General features: G+C 39.5%; 1 protein-coding gene across 3 annotated transcripts in view; it reads right to left on the bottom strand.

The window, feature by feature from the left end:
• MYH11 (myosin heavy chain 11) overlaps positions 1-25,168 on the bottom strand; it is a 54,803-nt gene that overhangs the window by 11,101 nt on the left and 18,534 nt on the right. For 2 of the 3 annotated variants that reach the window (XM_053991704.1, XM_053991706.1), the window contains exons 5-31: positions 18,925-19,027; positions 17,247-17,267; positions 14,927-15,019; positions 14,473-14,536; positions 13,167-13,265; positions 12,047-12,190; positions 10,550-10,645; positions 10,051-10,169; positions 9,729-9,881; positions 9,388-9,561; positions 9,046-9,219; positions 8,505-8,619; positions 7,696-7,889; positions 7,411-7,532; positions 7,230-7,299; positions 6,932-7,092; positions 6,007-6,115; positions 4,994-5,125; positions 4,506-4,712; positions 3,985-4,122; positions 3,209-3,332; positions 2,599-2,770; positions 1,799-2,011; positions 1,525-1,669; positions 1,225-1,431; positions 305-409; positions 50-202 (exon numbers count right to left, since the gene is read on the bottom strand). In XM_053991704.1, coding sequence (XP_053847679.1) covers positions 50-202; positions 305-409; positions 1,225-1,431; positions 1,525-1,669; positions 1,799-2,011; positions 2,599-2,770; positions 3,209-3,332; positions 3,985-4,122; positions 4,506-4,712; positions 4,994-5,125; positions 6,007-6,115; positions 6,932-7,092; positions 7,230-7,299; positions 7,411-7,532; positions 7,696-7,889; positions 8,505-8,619; positions 9,046-9,219; positions 9,388-9,561; positions 9,729-9,881; positions 10,051-10,169; positions 10,550-10,645; positions 12,047-12,190; positions 13,167-13,265; positions 14,473-14,536; positions 14,927-15,019; positions 17,247-17,267; positions 18,925-19,027 — 3,607 coding nt within the window. The remainder of the gene's footprint in view (positions 1-49; positions 203-304; positions 410-1,224; positions 1,432-1,524; positions 1,670-1,798; positions 2,012-2,598; positions 2,771-3,208; positions 3,333-3,984; positions 4,123-4,505; positions 4,713-4,993; positions 5,126-6,006; positions 6,116-6,931; positions 7,093-7,229; positions 7,300-7,410; positions 7,533-7,695; positions 7,890-8,504; positions 8,620-9,045; positions 9,220-9,387; positions 9,562-9,728; positions 9,882-10,050; positions 10,170-10,549; positions 10,646-12,046; positions 12,191-13,166; positions 13,266-14,472; positions 14,537-14,926; positions 15,020-17,246; positions 17,268-18,924; positions 19,028-25,168) is intronic. The other variant, XM_053991705.1, reaches the window with a different exon arrangement.

The raw sequence follows: 25,168 nt of genomic DNA on the forward strand, positions 1-25,168 counted from the left end.
AACACAGCTCTCAGTGATGGAGCTAATGATTTAACTATGGCACTGATACCTGTATTGTCAGTGTTGAAATATGTCTCTCCAGATTTTGTTTTGCTTCTACTTCTTCATCCAACTGCTCCTGCAAGCTGTTCTTTTCATCCTCCAACTGGCGGAGCTTGGTGGACACATTTAGCTTCTGCCGCGTTTCTTCCTGAAGCAGCTCCTGCAGTCACCACATCAATTGGCAAAACAGTCATTAGTTTAGGTTTTTTTACTGTGCATTTTATGAATATTGTTGGTGAGCTGATCTTGGATGCAAGTTTACCTGTGTATCTTGTAGCTGAGATCCTAAGGCTGCAACATCTTTGGTCAATTTGATATTTTTGCTTTCTGCTTCATTGAGCAAACTGGTGACATTTTCAACCTCCACCTGTGAGATGCCACAGAGAATAAACTCAGTTATTTTGCAAAGCTTTGAAATATTCCTTAAACTTTACTTTCCTTGGATTTGTCTGAAATCTTATCTAACGCAATTTTTTACTACTTTACCATAGTATTTATTATTCTATATCTAGTCATATTCATAAAGCAATAATAGTATGTTCCTTGCAATGAACTGCAAAGGAAAATGGGGTTTTTTGATGGATTTTCCTTCCTCTTCCCAAGTTTGTCAGAAGTTTATGCATTTGATTATTTTTTCTTATTTATCCACCAGCTTAAAATAATAAAGCAAAGCTTACTGCAGCTATGAACAAGATGTAACAATAAGCTTCATTAGTATATCTGGACATTGAACATCTACCAGAGAACCATTTAAAATGATCTTTAGTTATTTCTTAAACTGTAGTTAAGTGAGCATTCTCCTTTTGTTGTCATCTTTTGTAAGCACATGTGTTTAATAGCTTAATAAATTTCCAAAAGCCACACACCTGTCAATCTTCCCCACCACCCAAAAATGAACAAACAGAGAAACTGTCAGATCTGCATCATGGTCACTGAATCCGTGATGGCATTACAGACTGCAACATGTACAGAGGGGTGGTGAGACTAAAAGCTCCCAGTTCCATGAGATGGAGTGGTTGTAATTGATTAATTGTGTGATAATTGAGGTAGGAGTTTAAGGTGACAAAAAATGAGCATTTTGGCTGCAGGGCCATAATTCCTCTAGATACACCCTCACAGGACAGCATAAACTGGGCTTCTCAGTCCCACGGTGTCACAGCAAAGCATCAAACTCCTTCCTACCTGTAATTTATGGACTTTTTCATTGAGTTCTGTCCGAACACGCTCTCCCTCAGTGTATTTGGACTGTAAATCCTGCAGCTGTACTTCCAGCTTCTTCTTCTTGTGCTCCACATCTTGTTTGGCCTGATTCAGGCTCCTGACTTCATTAGCCAGATCAGCATTGTCTTTCTCCAGTGACTGTTTGGTCTTATCCAAGTTTGCTTTAGCCTACAAGCATGTGAAGAAGTGAATAAAGGTGATTTATAAGAGGAAATTGTGTTATCTAGGAGGTAGTTTTCAGTGAGATAGATTTCTGTTTACCCGTTTAAATTGTTCCAGCTGCTCTGTGAGCTCTTCCACAGCCTGAGTGTGCTTTTGCCTCATCTCCTGGACCTGGGCTTCATGAGTTCGAGTCTCCTCCTCCAGGGCTCTCTTCAGCACTGTGACCTCCTGCTCACGCTTTGCTCTGGAAGGTGGCACACGTCAGTGGAGCAGCAGCAGATAAGAACATTCCAGCCCTACTGCAATGCCAGTGGGCAGTATTGTACTGAGCTTGGTGACATTCCTTTTTGCCCCTTGTGCAACATATCCATACCTGAGCTCCTGCTGGGTGGCTGTGGTATCCAAAGTATCCTCAAGCTCTGTCTTAAGAGCCTCCAGCTCTTCACCGAGGTCTCTCTTTTGCTTTTCTGCTTTGTTTCTTGCAGCTTTTTCAGACTCCAAGTCTTCCTGGAGATCAGAAATTACAGATTCCAATTCTCGGATCTTTTTGAGGGCATTGTTCTTCTGAGTAGTTTCATCTTCAAGCCTTTTTGAAAAAAGAGCGTTTCATTTTAGAAATAAAAAAAAGTAATAACTATTTCACTTTGAGGAAGTCAGTATACACTAAAGATTTATAAGTTCTCTGCATGAAAGTGCCAAAGAAAGGGAAACTGATGCAAAAAAGATCAGACAGCTGTACTTTAGCTGGATGCAGTGTCTGGAGATGCTAATCAGTTGATTCAGCAAGTTTTGGTTGAGTGTTTTCCCTCTTAAATTAATACAGAAAATCCACTGAGATTCTGGAGTGGATCAAGATAAGACTCTTAATTAATTTTTGCCTACTGCCTATTAAGTAAATTGTTACATTTCATTGTACTTGACAGCACTGCCCTTGCCTATGGGAAGAGGAGTTTTCATTGATACCTGGAGGTAATTTAATAAAATAGATTATTGGTCAATGGACAAGCAGTAGCCTAATTATTTTTCACAAAAGGACATTTGGAAAATGGGGTAGCACACAGAGGGGATGAACTGAGAGATGAGATTCATGGCTGGAACTTCTCAGTGTCTGGGAAGGGGCAAGATAAGTTCCAGCCTGGGCTTTCCACCATGTGCAGACCCAGGAGTGAGTACCTGGCCAGAGCAGCCTGCAGTTCTTCCTCCTTCTTGGCCAGTTGTGCCTTCAGGTCAGCAATTTGTGCCTGGAGCTCTGCAATCTGCTCGTGTAGATCATTTGCCTCCCCTTCCAGTTTCCTCTTAACTTTGTCCAGTTCTTGTCTGCTCTTCTCTTCCTTCTTCAGCCGCACTGAAAAAAGAGGGATTTTTGTCACCAGACTGTGGTAGTGCCAGGAGTCCTTAATCTGATCTCAAACTTAGGCAAAAAATGGTTCTGGCTTCCAGTGTGGCCATGCATTTAACTACAAGTCACTGTGTTTTTGAAGCAACATGCAATGCCTTATTTCTAGCCACCCTAAAGAATAATTTCTTTATCTTTCTCCAACATAAGTATTTTCCCCCTTATTTTTCTCTCTACTCTTTTATATATAAAAAATAAAAAGTTTCTGTTGTTTGGCACCATAGGGATTTGGTAATTATCACCAAACTGAGTTCAGCATAAGAAATTTGGAAATACCCCACAATTTTTTTAAAAAGTTCTCTCTGATTCTGTTGAGGTTTTTTTGTTCTGTGTCAAGGAAAAAGAAGAAATTCTACAAAACCACCAATAAACTATTGTTCATGTTACCTTCAAGTTCAGAAATCATAGATTCATGTTTGTTCTTGAGCTTTGTAAGATTTTTGGCCTTTTCTTCTTCTTCTGCAAGATTTGTTGTTAGATCACTTATTCTTTCCTCAAGTTGTTTTCTTTCCTTAAGAAAAATAAAATACTTCTGTTAGCAAACATGTCTGTCATTGGCGATCATAAATCAACTCTTTGCCAACCAAAAATGTCCAAGAGATTGTCCTTTTATGCTGTATTTCTTGAGATTGTAATGAAACATTTCAATTTTTCAGTTACAGAGGAGCTATGGAGTGCTGTCTATGACTTCCATGTTTTCTAAGCTGCTGCTCTTAGAATCTTCTGCTCTCTCTGATGGCTGCTAAGTACAGGGCCCAGTTTACAGGAGCATTCCCTTTTAAAAAGTACTGGAGGACATTCTTAGCTTCCAATTTTAATCATGAAGTTGTGTTGAAATTAGTTGAAAGAGAATTATTTAGTCTGCTCTTGGACAAGAAGACATGTCTTCCACTGACTGTGCTTGGCTGCTGTAAATACTTTGCTTGAAAATATTGTTGCTACAGCAGATCTCAAAAATAGTAGTTTTACACAATTTTGAATTGTTTAAATGACCACAGAAAAATTATCAGAAATGCATTTGATAAAGGCTGAACTGATGGTCTTTTGTAACTGTACATCCATGAGATTAGATAGTCAAGAGTATTCCTATTGTTCAAGTGGAAGAGAAGGTTTTCTCTCAACTTTCACTATTTTCAGAGTAAGAAAATGGACCCAGAATTCACCTTGCTTAGCTTGTTATTCTGATCTTCCATTATCAGAATATCATCTTCCATTTTCTTTATCTTGCTATCTGCTGCTACTTTTTCAAGTTGCAGTTTCTGCCTTGCAGCTTCTTCTTCTTCCAGCTGTTCCTCAAGGTCCTTTAGGGCGGGAAAAAGAAACCCACAAAACATGAATTGTAGAAATAAAATACTACTTCTACAGTTGTTAAGAAATGCTTAATACTTATTACTGCATGTTGTAAACTTTGTTGTTTTTATTAAGAACTAGACAGTCTGTAATACTTGACAACAGAGAATGAAAGATTTGTTAATGTTTTAGAGAAAAGATTAGGGTTGAGATGAGGAAAAAGAGAGCTCTGGAGGAAAGAGCATCAATTCATTATCCTTCCTTCAGAAGCACAGACATATCCTACAGAGGGTTGTGCAGCAAGCACTCTCCTAGGATCTGAGGTTTTCCTGTCTCTGTTGTGTCCCAGTGAGATCCAAGTTACTGTTTGTATTTGTCACTTATCTCTCCTTACCAGCATTTGTTGTTGCATCTTTTTCTTCTCTGCCTGCAGCTGCTGGCTGCGCTCCTCCTCCTCCTCAATTCTGGCTTCCATCTCGTGCAGGACCTCTTCCAGCTCTTGTTTCTTAGCAGCTAAACGGACTCTCATCTCCTCAGCCTCAGCATACAGCTCAGTTTCTGCCTGAAGCTGCTCTGCCAGGAGGTTCTTCTCTTCAACAAGCTGCACAAATAAAATGGAGAGTAAGTTAAGGCTTGGAGTGCAAGTTGGTTGTTTAACTGGACATCCTGGGGTACAGGCAGGCAGCTCCACCACACATTCTTGTGTGGATGTTGGGCCTTTACTGAAGTGACTGGGAGCTTGTCTGCACTGACCTTCTGCTCTGGGCCATTGCTGTGAAGACAATCATGAGTGCAAAGGAGAGAGACACCTTTATTATAACAGCTTCTAGACATGGTAAAAGAACAGCTAGTGTTTCCCAGAGGCTCAGAGCTGTAAATCACCTGTGAGTGTTTCAGTTCCAGCTCCTTCAATTCACTCTCTGCTTTTTGTTGTCTTTCCTTAGTTTTTTGCAGTTCTTCATCCTTGGCCTGCATTTCTTCCTCTTGGCGGGTGACTTGCAGCAGTGGTTTCACCTGGAAATGGAAAGGTTTTTTAAAGAATGTTTCCTGTCAGTATTTGTGTTGCTGAGCATGGTGCTTCAAGGACTGACTGGCACTAATGGTAGCACTGACATTGCTCAAGACTGGACAGATACTGTCCAGCCAAGTTTGATGGGAGCATCTTTAAAGCCCCAAGCCTTAGCAGTGTTGCTCTTGGCTGTCTCTGTGTTAATTCCTGGGGCCTTGCGAGCACCTCTGCCTCTGATAGTGTCACTTTTGAACTGTCTCCAGGCCTGTTTTCATCCCTTGATAATGTACAAAAGTTACATCTGCACAGAAAGGCAATGTGCACACACAGCTGTGTGTTACTGCCTGTTTCTGGTTGCAGAGGAGATTGCTATCGATCCAAGTGGGAAAAGTTTTCTGAATCCAAACTGAAAGCCATTCTTGAAACATCTGAGCCTCTTTAAAAGGAAAATAGACTTAATTTGCATGAGTTCCCAGCAGGAACATGTTTGGTGTCCCAGTTAGGAATTCCCAAGCTACTTTGTTCCCCATAGATATATCACTCTAGATGTTTGGAAAATTTGTTTCACTCAATGTTCTCATTATCCACCCCTGTGATATGATTTCATGTTGTGGCAATTAAAAAAGTCTCCAAGCATGCAAAATCTTTTATGAATTTCTGCCTAACTAGATTGTTTTCTTCTCAAGTTAGAACTACCTTTAATGTTAATGGCATTATAGAACTATCCAGAGTATCTCTAACCCCAAATTTTGTGAAACTAAAGAGTCTCTTTTCACCAGCTGCAACGGGCTTTGGAACAAGGAGTGTGCCTGACAAGATGTACCTTGGCATCATGTGCATTTCATTTCTTTTGGAAAACTGAGATTTACTGATAGCAGTCACTCACTTTAGTAAACAGTCTCCACCACTGCCAGTTCCTCAGCTTCAGGTAGGCAGCACAATTTCTTTGGATAACCTTCATTGCAGTCAACTGTTGCTGTCTCTTGGCAAAGGCTCTGTGATTAAAACCAAAGCAAATTGGTTCAGTCTGAGAATAGAAGGCATTTGCAAGGTACACACATCAAACAAAGAAATTCTGGCATGAGAGTCTGCTGATGAGCCCATGGTTTGGGGAGTCAGGCACAAATTCTTTTGTTGCTTTAACAGTGCCTGTACTTTCCTGAGGAAGGGTGATAAGTCTGGTTAACTGTCTGATATTTTGCTTTAGTTTTTTGTCTGTTTGCATTCCAGGGATAGGCACAGATGTATAGATCTAGTTCTGGGTGTGAACACCTTTCCAGAGTACACAGGCACTCAGATCTTGCACTGATTATTCTTGAGACATATTTCTTTGTCTGGCAATTTGAAAGCCTTGATAGTATGCAGATAAAAAAGGCATTATTGTTGATAGTTTTGTGATGTAGATTAACTGAGATCATGCTAGATGATCAGTGCTCCACACTGAAGCTGTGGAAGAAATTATTTTATGTTTTATAGCTGGCAGGGGTGCTCCTACTTGTAGTGCATAAGACTCCAGTCATGGCTTAGAATGCTCCTTTTCCTGCTGGTACATAAATGTTTAAATGATGGGTCATTGTTTCAGCTTATTGTACAGAGGGATGTGAGCAGCCTCACAATGTAACTGCTTCCCTGTAATTACACTGATCAGCCTTTTCTGGGCTGCAGGTGAAACCTTCATTGTATATGAGTTCTAATGCAGTATAAATAATAATGAAATGTCTCAGTATCTTCAGTTTGTTACATGGAACATTAAAGGCCCCTGCAGATACTCTGCTGCAGAAAACATTCTATTTGCCAGCACATATTCTTACTTTCTTGCTAGGTAGCCTCGGGACATAGCTTGGAAGGTGATAATAACATCTGTGATCTTCAGGTCTCTCTCTTCTTCCAGGTGAGCCAGAACACCAGTTCTGAAGAAGATTTTACTTTGTCCAATTCTGTACAAGTTGGGATCAAGCTCTAGTGCTTTAATCTAGAGGAAAATAGGGATATTTTTTAACTCCAGTGCTGAGGTTTAGGGTACTAAAAATCACTTATCATTTCTGTTCAGTCAACGTTTTTATATAAGTATAGGCCTGATTATAATAGGATCAAAAATGCTTTCCTCACCATGAGTATGCAAGCCTGCTTCCCATCCATGAATCCTTTAGGAATGGCATTTGCAGCGAGAATTTCGTATCTGCCAAAAGATGCTTATGTTAGGGAGGTTGAAACACACTGGGTGGTTTTGTACAGACAGACAGGAGTTCCAGCCCTGCTAAAGCCAGAGGTGGGGCTGAGGGGCTCGTACCGCTGGCGGAACTCCTGGAAGACGATCCTGTTGGGGAATCCCTGCCGGCAGATACGGATCCCCTCCAAGACACCATTGCAGCGCAACTGCTCCAGCACTAAATGGGCGTCAAGTTTCCCAGACTGAAAAGGGAACAGAAGGTATTTTTAGCACAGATTTACAAAAATGTTACCATCCACATGTCTGTGTTTGAAGACATCGTTCAGCTTTGCCACGTGCAGCGAGCAGCTGCACATTACAGGAGTAATGTGCCAGGAGTCTGAAAACTGAGCATCTGAAATTTACCCTTTTTTCATGATTTGGAATGATGCAGCGGACAAAGTTGGGATTGGTATTCCTCAGGGTGGTCATCAGTTTGGTCAGCTGCTCCTTATAGAGTTGTCCAACGGTACGGAACATGCCTTTCTTGGTTTTTGAAGAACTGGGGAGTGAGCTTTCACTCATCTTGGCCATTTGGTCCAGCCCTACTATACGGTCCACTGAAATAGAAAAGAAAGAATGGAACTGTTTATATAAACTCTCCTTGCCTCACATCACATTCATCACTGCCATTGTTAGTTACACTGCAGCTTGCCAAAGAGGACAGGTATATTTTTTATGCAATATAAGCATTCTGACAAATGTACTAGAAGTCCTCCTGGGTAAATAGTCTACTTCTGTCAAAGATGAAAATGTGGATTTTGTTAAGTAGTGACAGAATGGAGCAACTGAATACCCAGAATATATTTTATTATGTCCATTAATTAAATAGAACTCCACAGTACTTACATGAGAGGCTTCATAAAACCTAACAATAACCTGTATTAAATATGTGAATTTTACATATTCAGAAACATTTTAACAGTGTAATAAATAATTTTTAGTCTGTTGCTGAATAATATTAAGAAAGAAAGTTTTTTGATAGTGCTTAAAACTCCCTAATGAAGTTTTTCATTAATCATGTCTTTAGAACACATTATTCTTATGTCTTAGTTCAGTCTCTTCCGTGCTTATGTTCACACTTGTGTGCTGCCAGCAAGGGATGGCTGTCAAAAAGTTCTGGTAGGAGTTTCTCCCTTTAAACCCCATCACTGATTTAGAGTTCTGATTCATACCATCCTTCCAAAGGTCTGCTACAAATTTGTCTGAAGACTGGTTCAGCAGAGAAGTCACGTTGTCGTTTAGTGGATCCATGTTCTTTGTCAGCCAGGCAGTTGCGTTGTACGTAACCTGCAGGGAACAGTGAGTGCTACATCAAAAATTTGTTCTTGATAAGAAATCTGGAGTGTCCAAGAACACAGGGCACTGTATTCACAAAATCAGACAAATAATGTGCAAAGGTTTCTAGGGTTGAGAGTTGAGTATTTATTCTCACATCTACTAATGTCTTTAAAAAGTCTGCTTGCTAGAAAAGAATCCAAATTACTTGGATTTTCAATAACCTTAGTGATGGTAATTTTTGTTTTCTTGTGAGCTTAGCACAACCATGATTTGGAAATCTTATTTCATGTGTTGTGTAATTAAAGCACTTAATAAGCACATTTCATAATTAAAGCTATGTCTCATCAATGCAGGTACCAGAATGTTTCTCTTTGATCCTTTGGGTATCAAAGAACCAAAGTTCTCTAAGTCAAAATAGCTCAATCTGTCCAGTACCTTTCCTGCATAGTGCATTATACAGAACTCTGTTTTGTCCTTGAGTTGCTTGGGCTTCTGGAATTTGGGATGGTTGCCTTGTTCTTGAATTAGTTTCTCCACAAAGGATGTGTCAGTAGCCTTGGGGAACCAGCACTCTTCATCCAGCAGAGCCAGGACACCGGGAGGGTTGGTCTGCAATGGGAGTGGTACCAGATCAGAATCATCACAAGCAGAGGCACAAACAGAGCACCACTTTCCTCAGCCCTGAGGTTACAGATCCTTCCAGGAAATAAAGGATCTCTTGTACTGACACATAACTGATACCTCTGTAGTATCCCACCTACAGAGAGAGAATCTTACTGGTCTTTCGATCAGCTCAATGCAAGGTTGCAGGTCCAGGCCAAAGTCAATGAAATTCCATTCAATGCCCTCTCGCTGGTATTCCTCTTGCTCCAATATAAACATTGTGTGGTTGAAAAGCTGCTGAAGTTTCTCATTCGTGTAGTTGATGCACAGCTGCTCAAAGGAATTGATCTGTGAAGAGGAAAGAAGGGAATTCATAACGTTAGAAAGAGACCTTCAAGAGTGAACTTAAATTACAAGATGGTATTTGCTATTTTGTATTTCTTTTTTGCATATTAAAATAATTAAAATTTAAGGATCTATATGAGTTTAATCAGCTTGTGTCCCACAGTACGTACCTCAAAAATCTCAAATCCAGCAATGTCAAGGATCCCCAAGAAAGAAGCTCCTTGTCTTTTTGTTTTATCGAGAGCTTTGTTCACGCGAGCCAGGATCCAACGGAACAGACGCTCAAATTTTGCCTTGGCCAAAGCTTCTATGGCAAAGTCTGCCTGGAAAAGGTCAGAGGAGATTTTAAGTGAAAGAAACCCACTTAACTGTTAATTTCTGTAGAAATGAGACAGAAAAATGGATGTTTCCCTTTAGACAAGATGTAAGGAGAAACAGAAAGAGGAAAAGGGAGAAGAGCTTCAGGAGAGCTGAGCAGAGTGCATGTGGTACCTGCTCTTTGGTCTGAGCTTTCTGGACAACATCTCGCCCGACCTTGATCCTTGGGGTCAGAATAGATCTTGTGAAATCTGTCACATTAATCCCCATCAGGTGGCACACCTTTTGTGCAGCTAGAATAAAAAAGTGAGATTTTATTTCAGACTGAATTGCCTCTTAGGTGGTCAGTAAGTGTGAATATGAGTAGCTCAGCAAGTATGCAGAATTATTTATCTTCCTTAAAAGCTTCTCTATTGTACATACAGGAGATGACACCATAAAAATAACACTTATGAGCCAAGCAACAAATTCACCATTCATCAATTTATGGATTCAAGATTACTAGAAAAGGTAATGATAATTGAGGTGATTTTAAGCATGGTTCATATTTTAAATCCTGAGAGCTACATAGATAATAGCAATTAAGTAAAAAAATATTGATAAGGAGTGCATATTCAGTTGCTGTTTTATTAATTTTTTAATGTTAACTAAATTTTGAAGTGGAAAATAATACCAGTATCGTCTGGCATAGAAGCTTGATCAGTGTTTCTCTCCTTCTTGAAGACAATATTACCCAGTTGTAGGACAGATGAAACAACCCTCAGTATAGCTGTAAGAGAAACAGATAATATAAATGAGGAACAGAATGGCCACGTTTTGAAAACTCTGTTCTCTGCAATAACATTCTAGTGCCTCTGATAGTCTCTACCTCTCTGGAAAGAGTAAGGTTTGTTTTAAAGGATTGTGTCTTAAAACTGCAGGAGTTTGAGAGGTGGTTGAGCAAAAATCTCCACAATCTGTGCAGTGGAGCAAATGGGCCAGTCTGGGAACACCAGCACCTCAAGCTAAGTTATGCTGGCTCCCCAGGCAGATCCCCACATCTCAGGAATTTGTCTCCCACTCACAGTGCCTGTAGCATCTTCCCTGCTCAGTCACTCAAAAGTCTTTAAAATAAAAAATAAATCTGAATTACCAGCAGCTTCAAAAATGTGTGGCACTTCTGAATGTTCAGTTATTGAGGGACATGCGGATATTTAGTTGTGCAACTAAAATCAAATGTATACATATCTTTAAAAGGATTAATGTCAAAATCCAGAAAAGGTATTTATTAATGTTTGATTACTAAAATACTCATAAATGTGATGCCACCTAATCTTGGGTAGTAAAATCTACTGGTATGCTTCAGATGAGTTTGTATCAATTTGGGGTGTTCTATTTGTTTAGCTGTAAATTTATCTAATTTACACAGGAGAAGAATATTGTCCAAATGGGCTTCTATTTTAGGGCATGAAATCAGGGGAGTTCAGACAATAAATTAATGACTCCTGCTGCTGCAGTGGAGAATGCTGCTGTCCATGCCAGTACTGGCAGGAGAGCAGACCAGTGTGCACCAGCACCATCATCCAGAATGACCAAGGCTGGGGTTTTGCTTAGCACCCCTCGGTCACTGATGCAGGTGAGGGATGTGCTCTGCTGCTGCTGCTGCTGCTGCAGGGCTCAGGCAATGGGAGGACTCTGCTTTGCCACCAGGTGTCACCTGGGACATGGCAATTTGCATCCGAGGGCCCTGCACGCTCCCAGCAACACTGAGAGGTAAAAGCTATGCAGGTGGGTGTCTCTGACAGGCCCACATTTTAAAGACAGATTAGTTGTTGTTTCATGCTCTTGGTTTTTATTTCTTGTTTTTCTGAATCAGTGAGTACATATGAGCTATTCGAGCCTGTTCCATTTCCTTCAAAAATAAATCAGATTATTTTGCAACTTTTTCATGCTAGTTGGAAAGTTCTGAACAATGGCTTTAAATGGTCATTACTGTTGATATAGCTGGCTTAGACTCAATAATCTCTTTTTTGATATGTAGGGGGTTCCAATGAGAAATATTCCCTTTCTTCAACACAAATTAGCTTTGCAAAGTGATTATTCTGGACAGAATTAACCTCTGCATTTGCATCTCTATGTAGTGTCAGTTGGAGATGTATATGTTGAATACAGTGTTGATAACAATTCTCACCTGTCTGTTCCTCATCAGTAAAGCCCATAATTTTCATGGCTTCCAAGGTCTCCTGGAACATTTCATCATCTTGTTGAGAAGGAATAGGCACGTAGCCACTGGATAGAAAGGTGTAATTGTTGAAGCCTTCCAGCAACAAATCATCTAAAAAGAAGAAAAGTTTTATTTAAGAGCATCTACTTAATCCTCTTTGTTAATGAATTCTCCTAAGGAACAACAGAAAAAAACCCAACATTATCACCAAAGGAAAATTCTGCTTGTATGAGGAGTTTAGGGTTTTGTCAAATATTTTCAAAATAACTATTTACCAAGCTTGATGGTATTAAGTTTCTAGTTTTCATTAGTGACTGGAGAACATCTCTGCACTTTGGGGCAATTTTGTGTCCTATGGACTCAAATTTGAGCCATTATTCCCAAAATCCTTCTATTGAGTGCCACATGTAACCTACTCAGAATTATGCCTCTCCCTATGGGGATTCATAGCCTGTAATAGTAAGAATGGAGCAAGGTAACAACCAAAGTGGGCCAAACTAACAGACTATTCAACCCTATCCCATGGCCAACAACAGATTCTTAGGTAAGGAACATAAAAACCAGGAGAAACACAGAGCTACCCATTGCTTTATACATTCTTCAGCAACGAGTGATTTAGGGAAATATGTCATATTTGAACCATGATGTTCCAATACATCTGAAGCTGTGGCTTTCACAGTGTAATAATGTGCTGTGGCAAATACATGCTCTTAATTTATTTTAAAACAATGAGCTGATATTCTTCTTGGAACCCCCATTTTCTTTTGTGTAAAGCAATTAATAACTCTTCCCGATTAATCTTCTTGGTTTTATTCAAGATGGGATCTGAATGGGTCTACATCTTCTGTAAATTAAAATATCCTGTAAACTGCAAACAACCTGCCTCAAAAAGGGGAACATGAATTGATGCTTTCTTATAATTCACTTGAGAAAAATGTTTTCTATAGCTAAAATACATAGCTATTTCTATGGCATTTATTTATAGTAAGGATTGAATGACATAATTACAGAAATTAAGATAGATACTTAGGCAAGCCATTGCTCAGACTATTCAATGAGATGAGAGAATTATTAGTAAGGAACTTACTTCTCATCTGTTCAGAAGCTCCAGCAATCAAATAGTAAAAGATGTGAAATGTTCTTTCATCTTTAGCCTGACGAATTGCACGGGATTTTTCAAGCAAATCTGTTTTTAAAGTGTGTTAAAAAAATCAATAACATGATTCAGTCCTTTCTTAATTGTGCCATCAGCTTCAGGACCATCAATAGCATTGTCTAAATACTTGCCATGTACTTGTCTAGCATGAATATGTGTCTAATTCTGTGGCAGGAGCTCTGGTATTGGTATAATCCTTACCAAATAAGCAGATCAATCTCCTACTTGCTGTTGCAGGGTAAATGCTGGTAATCATGGCAGTAATCAAAATAGACATAAATTATTCTAAAATCCAGGATCTAAAACTTATAGTCACAATGTAACTCAAACCACTTTGAAAATGAAGCACTAATATAATTCTTTCAACATACAGTGGAGCTGCTGGAAACAAAAAGAGTTCTTGAGGTGAGTATTGTAGGAATAAAAGCAATTAAATCAAGTTATATTTATGGACCATTTTTGTGACTATAAGCTAATAACAATGAAGTTATCAATAGTGTAAGTATTTCAATAGCAGTCAGTGATTCACTCTTTAAAAGCTAAAATGCTGTAGATAAAACTTCAGTTAAGACCAAAACTGTTAAAATGTTAATGATTTTTTCTAAAGATCAGTTGTCAAAATAAGAGCAGAATGATAAACTGTTGCTTGATGCTACACTCAAGGGATAAGGTACTTCTTTATAACTGCATTGTACTTTCTCATTTATTGGAGCAAGAAGCACTTTCTATATGCAAAGATGAGAGAAAACCACCTGCATATTAATATGTTCATTAAAATAAACTAGCTCATAACCATAGCCAAGGAAACAGGCAATATACTTGACAAACAAGGTCAGCCTGAGCTGAATTTCTCGGTCCATTTTCCCTGAAAAAATACATCAAGGTTATTGATACACAACTGACTGCCCTGGGTGTGTAATTTGACTCAGCAGTTAGTATTTAGCATCCAGGCAATACAAGTCCTCTGGACACAAAAATGTCCCTTGCATTGCCTTAGGAATGGGCTGTCCAGTTCCTGAAGCTGTATTTGGGGACTAGCTCCCTGTCCTATAGCTGAGAAAACAGCCCTGAAAACATAAAACTGAGAGCAGGACAGAAGCTGATACCACCACAAACGGGACCACTTCCCTCCCTCTCTGTTTATAGCAGCCTCAGCAGTGTTTGCCTTTCTTAGACATGCAATGAGCTTGTTCATGTGCCTTCCTCCCAGCCTGGTGCAGCTCACTGGAAAGGATACAAGTCTCTATGTTTGCTCCAACAATGTAGCCCGTCACATCGAAGTTGATGCGGATGAATTTGCCCTGTGAATGAAAAGAAGATCTAAATTGGGCTGTTCTTTCAGGCAGTGCCAGGTTTTCCAACATTAGCCAGTATTTAGCCTGCTCCATAAGATGTGTACATCACCCTCCCTAGAAGAACACGCTTGACTCCCTCCTGCTGGGGTGACCTGTGGAACAGCCTGAAAGGAAGTGAACTCTGATATTCCCTCTGTACAGATCCCCCCCACATTTTGTTCAGGCACTTAGAGGGAAAGGAGTTCTCCCTACTGGACTAGGCTTTGGAAGTGGGGGTGGGACAACATCTTTGATTTCCACAAGGTCAGTGAGGGAACAGGGTTGGATCTGTGCAACTTTCTCTGCTGAAGTTGACCCACATGGACCCACGGACTGAACTGCATTTCTCCTACTTACAAATCTGGAGGAGTTGTCATTCTTCACAGTTTTGGCATTTCCAAAAGCTTCAAGAATAGGGTTTGCCTGGAGAAGCTGTTTTTCCAGCTCACCCTAAAATTCATTCAGAAGCAGTTAACACTAAACTTTGTAATTACTTAGTTGAAACTAACACTCGTACATGGCAGAGAAAGGTGAAATCTAATTTAAGTCTCTGATTTTTTTTTGCTGAATACTGCATTTCATGTGGATTTGTTTTCATTCTCTTTTAAACTTGGTGTTTATCTATTTGTGCAATTGACTGCTGCCCTGTATACATGACCCTTTTCCAGCCTTGTTGCATGTGACAGATCAGAGTCTGTTTAGCATCTATTAATCTGTTTAGCATCACAACTTCCTTTAAAAAAAGGGTCATTCGATGTCAATTGTTTTTTCCAGTTTAATGTAATTTTTTAAAGGGATATTCTTAAAGGAACATCTAGCATGTCTTTTCCAAGTTAGTTTATTGAGACCCTTTGCTAGCAAATGACAATATAATTAGAATAACTTGCCAAGAATAATTTTAATGTAATGCAGCACAAAGCTACAAAGCAGATTTTATCAAGTCTATTAATAATGATCCATGCAAGGCTACGTTGGTTAAATATGGAATTGCATTGATTTATTTCAAACTAGGATAATGAATTCTCATGCAAACACACAATCTTCATATTATATTGTTAATTGTGGTTAGTAATTGCTAAGGAAACAAATCATGCAATGAAACAAGCATGCATTTAATTCTATATATTTACCTAATCCTATTTCTAAGCAAACCAATTAAGTTGAAAAAATATTTTGCATATGTATACAGCTTGTCAGAACTTTTCATTCAACTCTGTCATATGAGATCATTTACATTCACATTTACTTTGCCACACTATTCTTTGAGTACTACTCTGTAGTACCCATTATTTCAAATAACTCACCCTGAAAAGGAAAAAGTCCTTGATAATAAGATATTATTTAAATAACTTTAAGTAGAAATTAAGGCAATATTTCGTTTGAATCTAGGAAATAATTTGGAAAATGAAAGCACTTCCCAATTAGTGTGCAAATCTGGTAACTTTTTTTCTAAATGTCACTGCTGAATGTCTTGTAACTTCTGTGTCAATGGTGAGAGCTACCTCAAAAATATAATTAAAAAACTTACTACCCAAGAGCTGGAGGAAGAGGGAAGGAAGAGTTCCTAACAAGTTCATACAGGAATCCCAGAATAAGAAACGAATTCCTAAAAGTCCCTGAAGATTCTCTGTACTGGGCAGCTTTGTCCAGTTACACTCTGTAGACTTAAAATCTCCTGTATAAGCAAAGAGTGTTGCTGCAATCAGATGGTGGCATCTAAAATAGAATCTTGTCTGTTAAAATGAGACAGACACCACCTGCTTCTACTGAGAACAGAACTATGCAGTAGAGCTGGGTATAAAACTCTGGCTCCAGATGGCCAGCACTGTGTGCAGCTGTAAGTCCACCAGACTCCACAGAGCTGCCCATGCCAACCATGAAATCTTTTTTTTTTTCACAGACATTGTCAAAGGAAGTACTAAATTAACTAAGGGCACACTGTCACAGCTGAAGTCTGAGAGGCAGCAGTCAGAATGGGGCAAAAAAGACTGCATGAAAGAAAATAAATCTCATTTGCCTGGCACAGAAACAGCAAGAATGTGCCAAACCTGCCTGTATTCCCAAAGCATTGCTATGTGTATGGCACACAGAGAGGAGGGCCTGTAACACACCTGCAGACAGGTGCTGCACTGGCAATTGCTGTTACACGCCACAGCAGCAAGCTAAGAACATGCTAACTCTTGTGGTGGTGAACAATTCTCAACAGTTACATGGAAATGTAAAATTCCAAGCAATAACAAATGGAAAGCATGCAGCCAAACAAATCAAACACCGTGAGGTTTAGGAATTATTTCACAACAGTCCTAAAAACTTCAACCTGAAGCACAGAAAGCATTTTGATATTTCATTCAGAAACCACATTGTTAAATTTCAGGCTGAGTAGCTCTTCCAGGATTGTGGGAAATTTAATTCAAACTATGGCAATTTGAACACACACAGAGATACAGAAGAGAGTGCTATTTGAAAGATGACCCTGCCTGTGTCAGACCTCATTCTTTACCATGGGGCCTGACACAGTTAGGGTTGATTTGTGAGAGCATTTGGTGCTATTGTTGCTTTTTATCATATCATACAACATATTTCAACAAAATCTCTCTTAAATTTTTGGGGTGCAACAATAGCATGCAGATCTACACTCAGTGCCTTAAACACACATCAAACAGTCTAAGTTACTCACGTAGGCAAAAGATGGACCTTGCTGTGTTGAATAACATGGTATAAAACAAATGTCAGTATAATTTCCATTAGACAGATATTTTTATTGTTTTTCCTGTATTAAAATAACCAGTACACAGTTTCCATGCAAATAAACCAGGAATACAGATACGAACAATCTATTGCAGACATACCAATGGTACAAGTATCATTAACATACTTAGAGCATATTAACTGAAGAAAAGAAAAATCCTGAAGCAAAGAGATGGGATTTGGATCCAGTCCCAGGTTAGTCTCTCAGGACCAGACAAAGGCAAATATTTTTATGATAAATCTCTAGTACTTCTCTGGTGGCATTTTGTTATTCATTATATGTTAATGACTGAAATTGCAGTGTCAGTAGTCCCAGTCACTGAATTACTATTTGTCAGCATGATATAGAACAAATTAGACCTTTTCTCAGCTCTTCTCTGATGGATATTTGCCTTCAGGTCTGTGTCAGGGCAAATTTGGTCCTGAGACTCACATAATTTCCCAAAGGAGTCAGCAGCAACTGCAGTTAGGGATGGCCTTGGCACCCCAAATTCATTCAACCCCATCTACTAAGCAGGGACTCAATAGGAAGAAATTACTTTTTTTGCATAAACATTAAATATTAAACATTAGTCTTGGGCTGTTTCCACTAAATTAAATCACAGATTTCTAGAAAATACTACTCATAAGGACATCTACTCCCTCCCCTACTCCAAATTAGAATCCACTGTACATAAAAGCCCAGTTATTTGTGGTGGAAGAGGGAGGGCTGCACACCTCATGTTCTGCTGACACATAGGCAGGGGCAGCTCTGAGACTCTGCACAGGGTGGTCATGAGATTTTTACTTTATTTCCCACTTCCCTACTAATTATTTATGTTGCACCCAATCTTGTATTTGAGACACAATGAAATGTCTTCCTGAATTAAGCCTGTTTTGTCATAAAAGTGAATTGCTTCATTTTTTTGCAGAAGTTTTGAGTTACATTTGAAAGGCTGGAAATTATGTAGGACCTGGAGTTGTATCATTGAGAAGAGCAAAGACAGCTGAGAGCCTCTGCCATGGTAATGATCTCCAGGAACTGGGCAGGTATATGGTTCAAAGTAAGAAAATGAACTTTAGTCTCTCAGGGAAGACTATTACACATTTTGAAGGAAGAAAGCACTTAGAAAAAATTGTGCCTTTCAAAATTGTTACCTCTGACAGAGCAGTAAAAAAAAAAAGATAAGTTTTATACTGGGACTCTTTGCTAGTTAGTAAGAAAGCTTATTAACAAATCCAATCAAAACTTTGGAAGTTTAAATGCTGGTATACGTTTTTGTGATGCCATTGGACAATGTGCAAGTTACAGGCTTTCCCAAACTTCTCAGTTGGCAGAGGTCAAGGGTAAAACAAGGACTTGAGCCCTTGCAGTTCAAGGCCTTCATGCTGGGATATAAATAGGTGCTATGCCTATGGAAAACAATGAATATTTCTGTTCTCCCTAGGTACATTCTGATTTGATGCCTAAGATCATGTCAAACAAATTTTTTTCTTCCATAACCATAGAGCTGTGGCGTAATTGTGTACTCTTAATATGCCACTGTTTGACAAGCCCCAGTCCCTGAGCTGCAGAGTGACCTCAGCACAGGCCTGGGGGAGAGCAGGGGATGGAGGAGCTCACTTACAGTGACACTGGTGTCCTTCTTGCCCTTGTGTGATGAGGCAACAACAGCCAGGTACTGAATGACCTTCTTGGTATTTTCTGTCTTGCCAGCACCAGATTCACCTCTGAGGGGAAAGAAAATAACACAAAAGTAATCAGTGGTGTCCTTCTGCCATGTAGATGTATGTAGTGTATAAGAACAGGACTGGAAACTGCCCAGCTCGGTTCTTATTTACCCCAGAACAGCACCTCCCACATGCACCTGACTTCAGCCTGCAAAGAATGCATCATCAGAGTCATATCTCTGTCCTGGTAGTATTTTGAGAGCACATTGGGCCATTTAAGGGAATTATAAAACATGATGCATTTTTGAACAGCAGTTCATCTTGCTTTGGCAGCATCTGAGCACTTATGAGAAGTGGAGTTGGCAGGGAGTCTGCTTATATTTTAAGACCAAAAAATACAACATTAACTATGATGTGATACAGCAGTAAAAGAAAACATCAGCAGTAATACAATGGTTTTCTCTTCTGAAACTCTGGCATTAAAGTAGACTAACAGCTTGATCCTGCCTCATCTGAATTTTGTATTCAGATGCTCCTTGAATTCAGTGGGACCAGGAATGGAACTGCCTGAGGTGTCCCTGCTCACTGGGTAATAAGGGGCATCGTGGGGATTTCTCTGACCAGCAGAACTGGCATCCCAGCTCCGCTCCATGCAGTGTCCCTTGGGAAGCAGGAAGGCAGTGGTAACTTTTTCTCTCTTGGAAGATTTCCAGGTTAAGTTTATTTACAACTCTTAAACCCTTTTTTAAAGTAAAAGAGTGGTTTTCAAAGTAGAGACTGACAGAGTCTTTTCTCAATAGAAATTTCCAGCCAGTTTTCCTTTCTAATTGTTACATTACATCATCTTGTGTCTTTCTGATACCTCTGGCTCTGATGATTATATGGACAAAAATATTTTTATACTGTCCTGCTTAGTAGTCAAAGTGGGTGTGGATGTAACAAACGAGGTCTTTCAACTGAGCTGGTGCTGTGAGGAGAGCAACCATCTAAGTTGGACCTCTTTTTCTTTGGATCTATAATAAAATGGATTTTAGAAAAATAAAAGAACTATACATTCAAAAATCCCAGAGATATTTATCAGCTCTTTTGAGTCTGAAACTATTTAGCTGAATCCAATGCAGTTCTGCTTATTTTCCTAATTAGGAAATACAGGAATTAATTTTCCCTACCAAAGGACCAGTGATAAATGGACATAAAAATATGGAGAAGTGTTGGACAGAACTTTCAATACAGAATGACATTGATATAAACCTTAGGAAACAATTCCTGCCTGAGGTACAACATGATAAGAACTGTTTCTTCTGGCTTTTAGAGTTTGAACCACAAATAAGTGAGATTAATAGATTCCTTTTCACAAGACCTGGGTTAATTTGCACAGTTTAGAGATTGGATTCATCTCTGTCTGGGCTTCTGGGCTGTCTGGCTAAAACATTTCTATGTTTTATTGATAAAAATTAAGTGTCCTGGGAACAATTCCAAACCAAGCACACCAATTTGAAGACATATGCATACAAACTTTTCAAATAAATCTACCTTACAACTTTGTTTCTTTGGAAAAAAAAAAAACAAGCAAAACAACTTTCTTCAAACAAACTCTGGGCTTTGAACTATTCCATTTTATTAAGGGTTATTTGTAGTTCATCACATCATCATTGCATTTCCTTTCTCCCAGGGCAACAGTGCCCATCTTTTGGCTTTTCCCTGAATCCCTGTAAGTATTACCATATATGGCATCATTTTACTTGTAATTATCCCATCATACTGTAATGCTCCTTAACTCTTTGCTTCTGCACAGGCTGAGGGCTTTCCTGTTTTCTGCAGACAGATTTGGAGGCTTTAACTTCCTCTTGAAATAGAAAAGTTCCTCAATGTGAAATAGAAAACACACAGAACCTTAACTGCTTTAGGTTAATTAGGAAAAAAGGCTCCAAGGTCAATAAGTAGTGAAGAATAATGGCTCTAGCTGATAAATACCTCTGATTTTCAACATATCACATCAGTCATAAACGTCCATGACAACAGAGAGGTCTGATAAACAACTTCAATTTAACATTAGTAGCCCTCATACTCTGAAGGATGTATCACAGCCATATGATGTCTGATTTCCCCTCAGTGATGAAATGCCATGTGTTTATAATGTACTAATGAGGAGGAATGGCTAGGTCAGGTCAATGCCTCTAAATAGCAAGAAGTTTACCCAGGGAGACCCAAGAGGGGAAGAGCATGTGAATATCTTAGTTCACTTCACAGGTGGATGAAATTCTTCCTAGAGCTATTGAGTAGCAAGAGAATTGGTAATGCAGAACAAGTTTTTTCTCTGCATCTGCCTTGAAGTACTGTCACTTCTGAGGGGGCAGAAACAACTTCCATTGTGAAGTGGTATGAGAAATCCCACCTGTTTTAAAATCTACTTGCTCTCTTGAGCTCAGTGATTGAATTTTTATAGATGGGTCTTTTCCTGCAAACATGTTGGTTTTGGCATGGACCATACATGATGGGGTTCCTCCCAGGAAGCATCTCCTTTCTTCTGAGTGCCCATTTTCCTCACACTTAATTATGTTCCAAGTAGTGATCTCCATATAAATGCTGTTACCATTCTTCTAATCATCAACTTTAGGAAGCAGAATGACCATTTGTTTAATTGAAGCCTCTCAAATAATTCTTTTTCCTGCCATACCTAAGGGAGCACATTTACTGCCAGTGCAGTTCTTTGTACCCAGCTCAGATGGCCAATGCAAAAAACCAGATCCATAGCAAGTCCCATTGCACAGTTCTGAGCAGCCCAACAGCAGTACTTTAGCTACTTCCTATGCAAGTTTTCCTCCTAAGAAACTCTTTGGCTTTCCCAGAGCAAAGGGCTCCACTAGGCTAATAAGCTTGCTCTGTTAAGAATACCACTCTCACAACGTGGGGTATAACTTCAACTTATCCTTCCCTTGTTGCTTGCCAGTCATTGTTTTAGGCCCTCGGTACAGGATTTAAAGCACATAAACTCATATAGATAGTCCTCAACTGTAACAGAGTTTTTGTACCTCTTGAGCTACAAAATCCTTCATGACTCCATTACCTTCACCTTAAATGAAAATTATCCCAGCTAGAATAGGTTTCCAAAGAAGAACAAGGTGACGCTAGCAGATTGGCCCCACTGTTGGGGTTGACCCTGTGGTGTAACTAGGACTCTTGTACATTTGAGCACAACTGAGAAAAATTAGTTTTAAAAGTGTATTTTCTTTTGTTGTTGAAAATTTGAAAGCTTTCCATGTTAATATTATGATATGAGACTTAGCTTAATTCCACTTTTGGAAACATCTGAAAAGCAAGAGCAGAATTTATTTTCAGCGTTTGTTCAGTAAGCAATGAACCACAAGAATTGCCCGTTCACACATCCCTTAATCCGGCTGTGCTGGCACTGTGGGAAGCCTCTGTGCACAGGGCACTCAACGAGGTGCTCTAAATCACATTAGGGCTTGGCAGCCTTTGTCCTGCAGTATGAGATGTGCAAACATAATGAAAAGCTTTGTCCTAGACCAGCTGTACCCCACTGGAGACTTTTCTGAGAAGCCAGCCCACTGATCCTACAGGTTTACTTACGAAACAATTCCCAAAGTACACGGAGTAGAGTCAACACCAGCTCCGCCTGGAGCTCCACGAGATATCTGTGTGGGAGAGGGGCCAAGCAGCAGCCACTGCCAGCTCCAGCCTTTGGGATTTACTGAGCTGGGAAAGAGGAGTTTAGCTCTCTCGTGGAGAACTCTTTTGACTAATGGGGCTTTGCGGTTTGGAGATGCTCTGGATGATTTTGCTTCTTGATGCTCATCAGGGAAGGAAATGGGCTGGAGTCCCATGGCTGGGTGAGGCTCTGGAGAGTTTGCCCAGAGAGAGAGAGGGGAAGAAGGGGAAAAGGGCAGGATGGTCCTGCCCCACTCAATGGGGGTCTGTTCCCATATCAAATTAAATGGAAATATGACCCTGCTACTTTCCTGTTTTTATAGAAGCTACTCAAACTGAATGCATGTTTTAAAAACCAGAATGGTAATGAAAAACTACTTGATTATAGGTACAGGTGTTTCACAAGTACTTGTTTCCAAGGGCTTCACAATACCCCAAACACACAGAGCTTTGATCAGATTTTCTCAGGTAGCTTTTTTTTTCTAAGGTAGCTTTTTTTTAAACTGAAACTTCTGCACAGTCCTCTAAGCCATATTTGCTTTCTAGAAAATACCTTACCTGCTCTTTCCAGGAAGTGGCTGAAATATGATAACCCCAAGATCAGACAGGTTTATGAGGCAATTGTTGAAACTCTCATGTGGTTAGTTTTTTGTAAAAAACATTTTAAAAACTCCAGGAGAATCCACTTGTGTCTTTAGAAATCAAGCAAGTGGCCAGAAGTCTCCTTTGAGGGCTTGTGCCTCTACTATCATTGGAGGAAGCTGGAAAAGCCCCAAGTCTGTTCACTGGCCATGACCTAGTTCAAGTCACACTTAACTGCTGATGCACTGAGCTTTCTTAGGTCTCTGAGTACCTGGACAGATTCCTTGGGACTTTTCCTTCAGCAACAGCTGTGTGCTGGTCAATATGGACTAAGAGTGAATACAGACTATTTTGTGGCCAACTCAGAGGTCAAACAGGAGAGAGCACAGTGGGGAGGCCTAGGCACAGGCAGGAATTTCAGGAAATCCCAATAGTCAGGCAGAGCAGTGAAGGCTGCTCAGAACAGTAGAGATCAAGACACAGGGTGAAAGTCTTACCTGTCCTAATTTTCAGACACATAAAAGAGTAAGATAATAAATAACCATAATAGAGATGGTAAGTTATGCTACGTTGTGTTATGTTACAATAATGCAACCACAGATATATTAATAAACACAGCCATGGTATAAAGTCTTTTGTGCTGTAAATGTGCATGATAAGATGTGGGATTTTGAGGCTGACTGTAGAGGGCCAGAGAGCAACTGGCAGGGAATGACACCAGAGGATGTTCAGTGATGCTACCCATGGGAAAGAGCTAACAGCAAAAGGATGTGTGTGCACAGTAGAGGAGGCCAAAGGCAGTATGAGTGTGGTTATTAATGAAATGGAGAGAAAAGAATGAAATCTGGAAAGACAGGGAATTCTGAGGAAGCACTGGAACCCATGAGTATTGAAGACAGATGGAGATTTTTAACATACCATGGTTAATCACACAAATGGTAGGGATTGTAAAAAAATGCAAACAGTACTTAACCACATGAAAGTAGCTTTAAGGAGGTGAGGGTGAAGTCCTGAGAATGGGTATATTTACAGTCAGAAACACAGAATCAGGCTCAGTTCTCAGATCTTCCCCCCTGCCTGCATCCCAGGAGCATTTCAGGGGATCCATATGAATCCTTACAGCTATTCTTTTACAATTTAAGTAACAGGCCTTGGAAAGTTCAAGCCTGTAGCTATTTCAAGAAAAAAATCCTGGCTGATCAATGCCATAAAGTCTTCAATTATTGTTACATATTTTATGCCAGAAGATAATTTCTTATAATTTCTAACAATTCTATAAAATACTGCAAATTGCTTCAACTTGACAGCTGCCAAGCTGCAAGCCAAGGGGACTTTCTTCTTTCTGCACAAATAAGGCAAACAAGAATGTTAAACCAGTAGTGGTTAAAGTTGGGTACATTGGCTTTAGCTTGGTCAATCTTTTTGCCTTAGAAGATGTGTAAGGATTGTTTTAAGCTATGGGTTATGATGCACATCCAACATACAGTAATTACTCCAGACATCTTGGGGAATCACTTATTGTGCTGTTTTCAAAATGGGAAAGGCATTTCATTCTCTCTATTTTATATATTACTGGATGGAAACACATTTAATTTTCTCTATTTTATGTATTACTTCTGTGAAGCACTTTATGTTTCCAGCAGGATGGCCAGGCAATTTCAATAAATGGTACCTGCAAGAAGTGGATCCTTTAATGGATTTTCATGAACAAAAAGGCACAGATTTGCAAAAGAAAGTCCCTTTCTTGAAAGTACCAATGTTCCAAAGTTAAAAGAAGATTTACTAGTGGAAAAATAAACTAAAGTACAAAAATAGAAGGAGGAAATGCATATTGTAAATTAGTCTTCATAACCATGACATGTTTCATCCTGGGAAGAATGTGATGGTCAATTTTTACTTCATCATTGCAGGAATTATAGAGTTCTTTTTGGTATTAATGCATTTGGGGCA

Source organism: Vidua macroura, chromosome 16 (assembly GCF_024509145.1).
Source record: "Vidua macroura isolate BioBank_ID:100142 chromosome 16, ASM2450914v1, whole genome shotgun sequence".
In the NCBI taxonomy this organism is placed as follows: domain Eukaryota; kingdom Metazoa; phylum Chordata; class Aves; order Passeriformes; family Viduidae; genus Vidua; species Vidua macroura.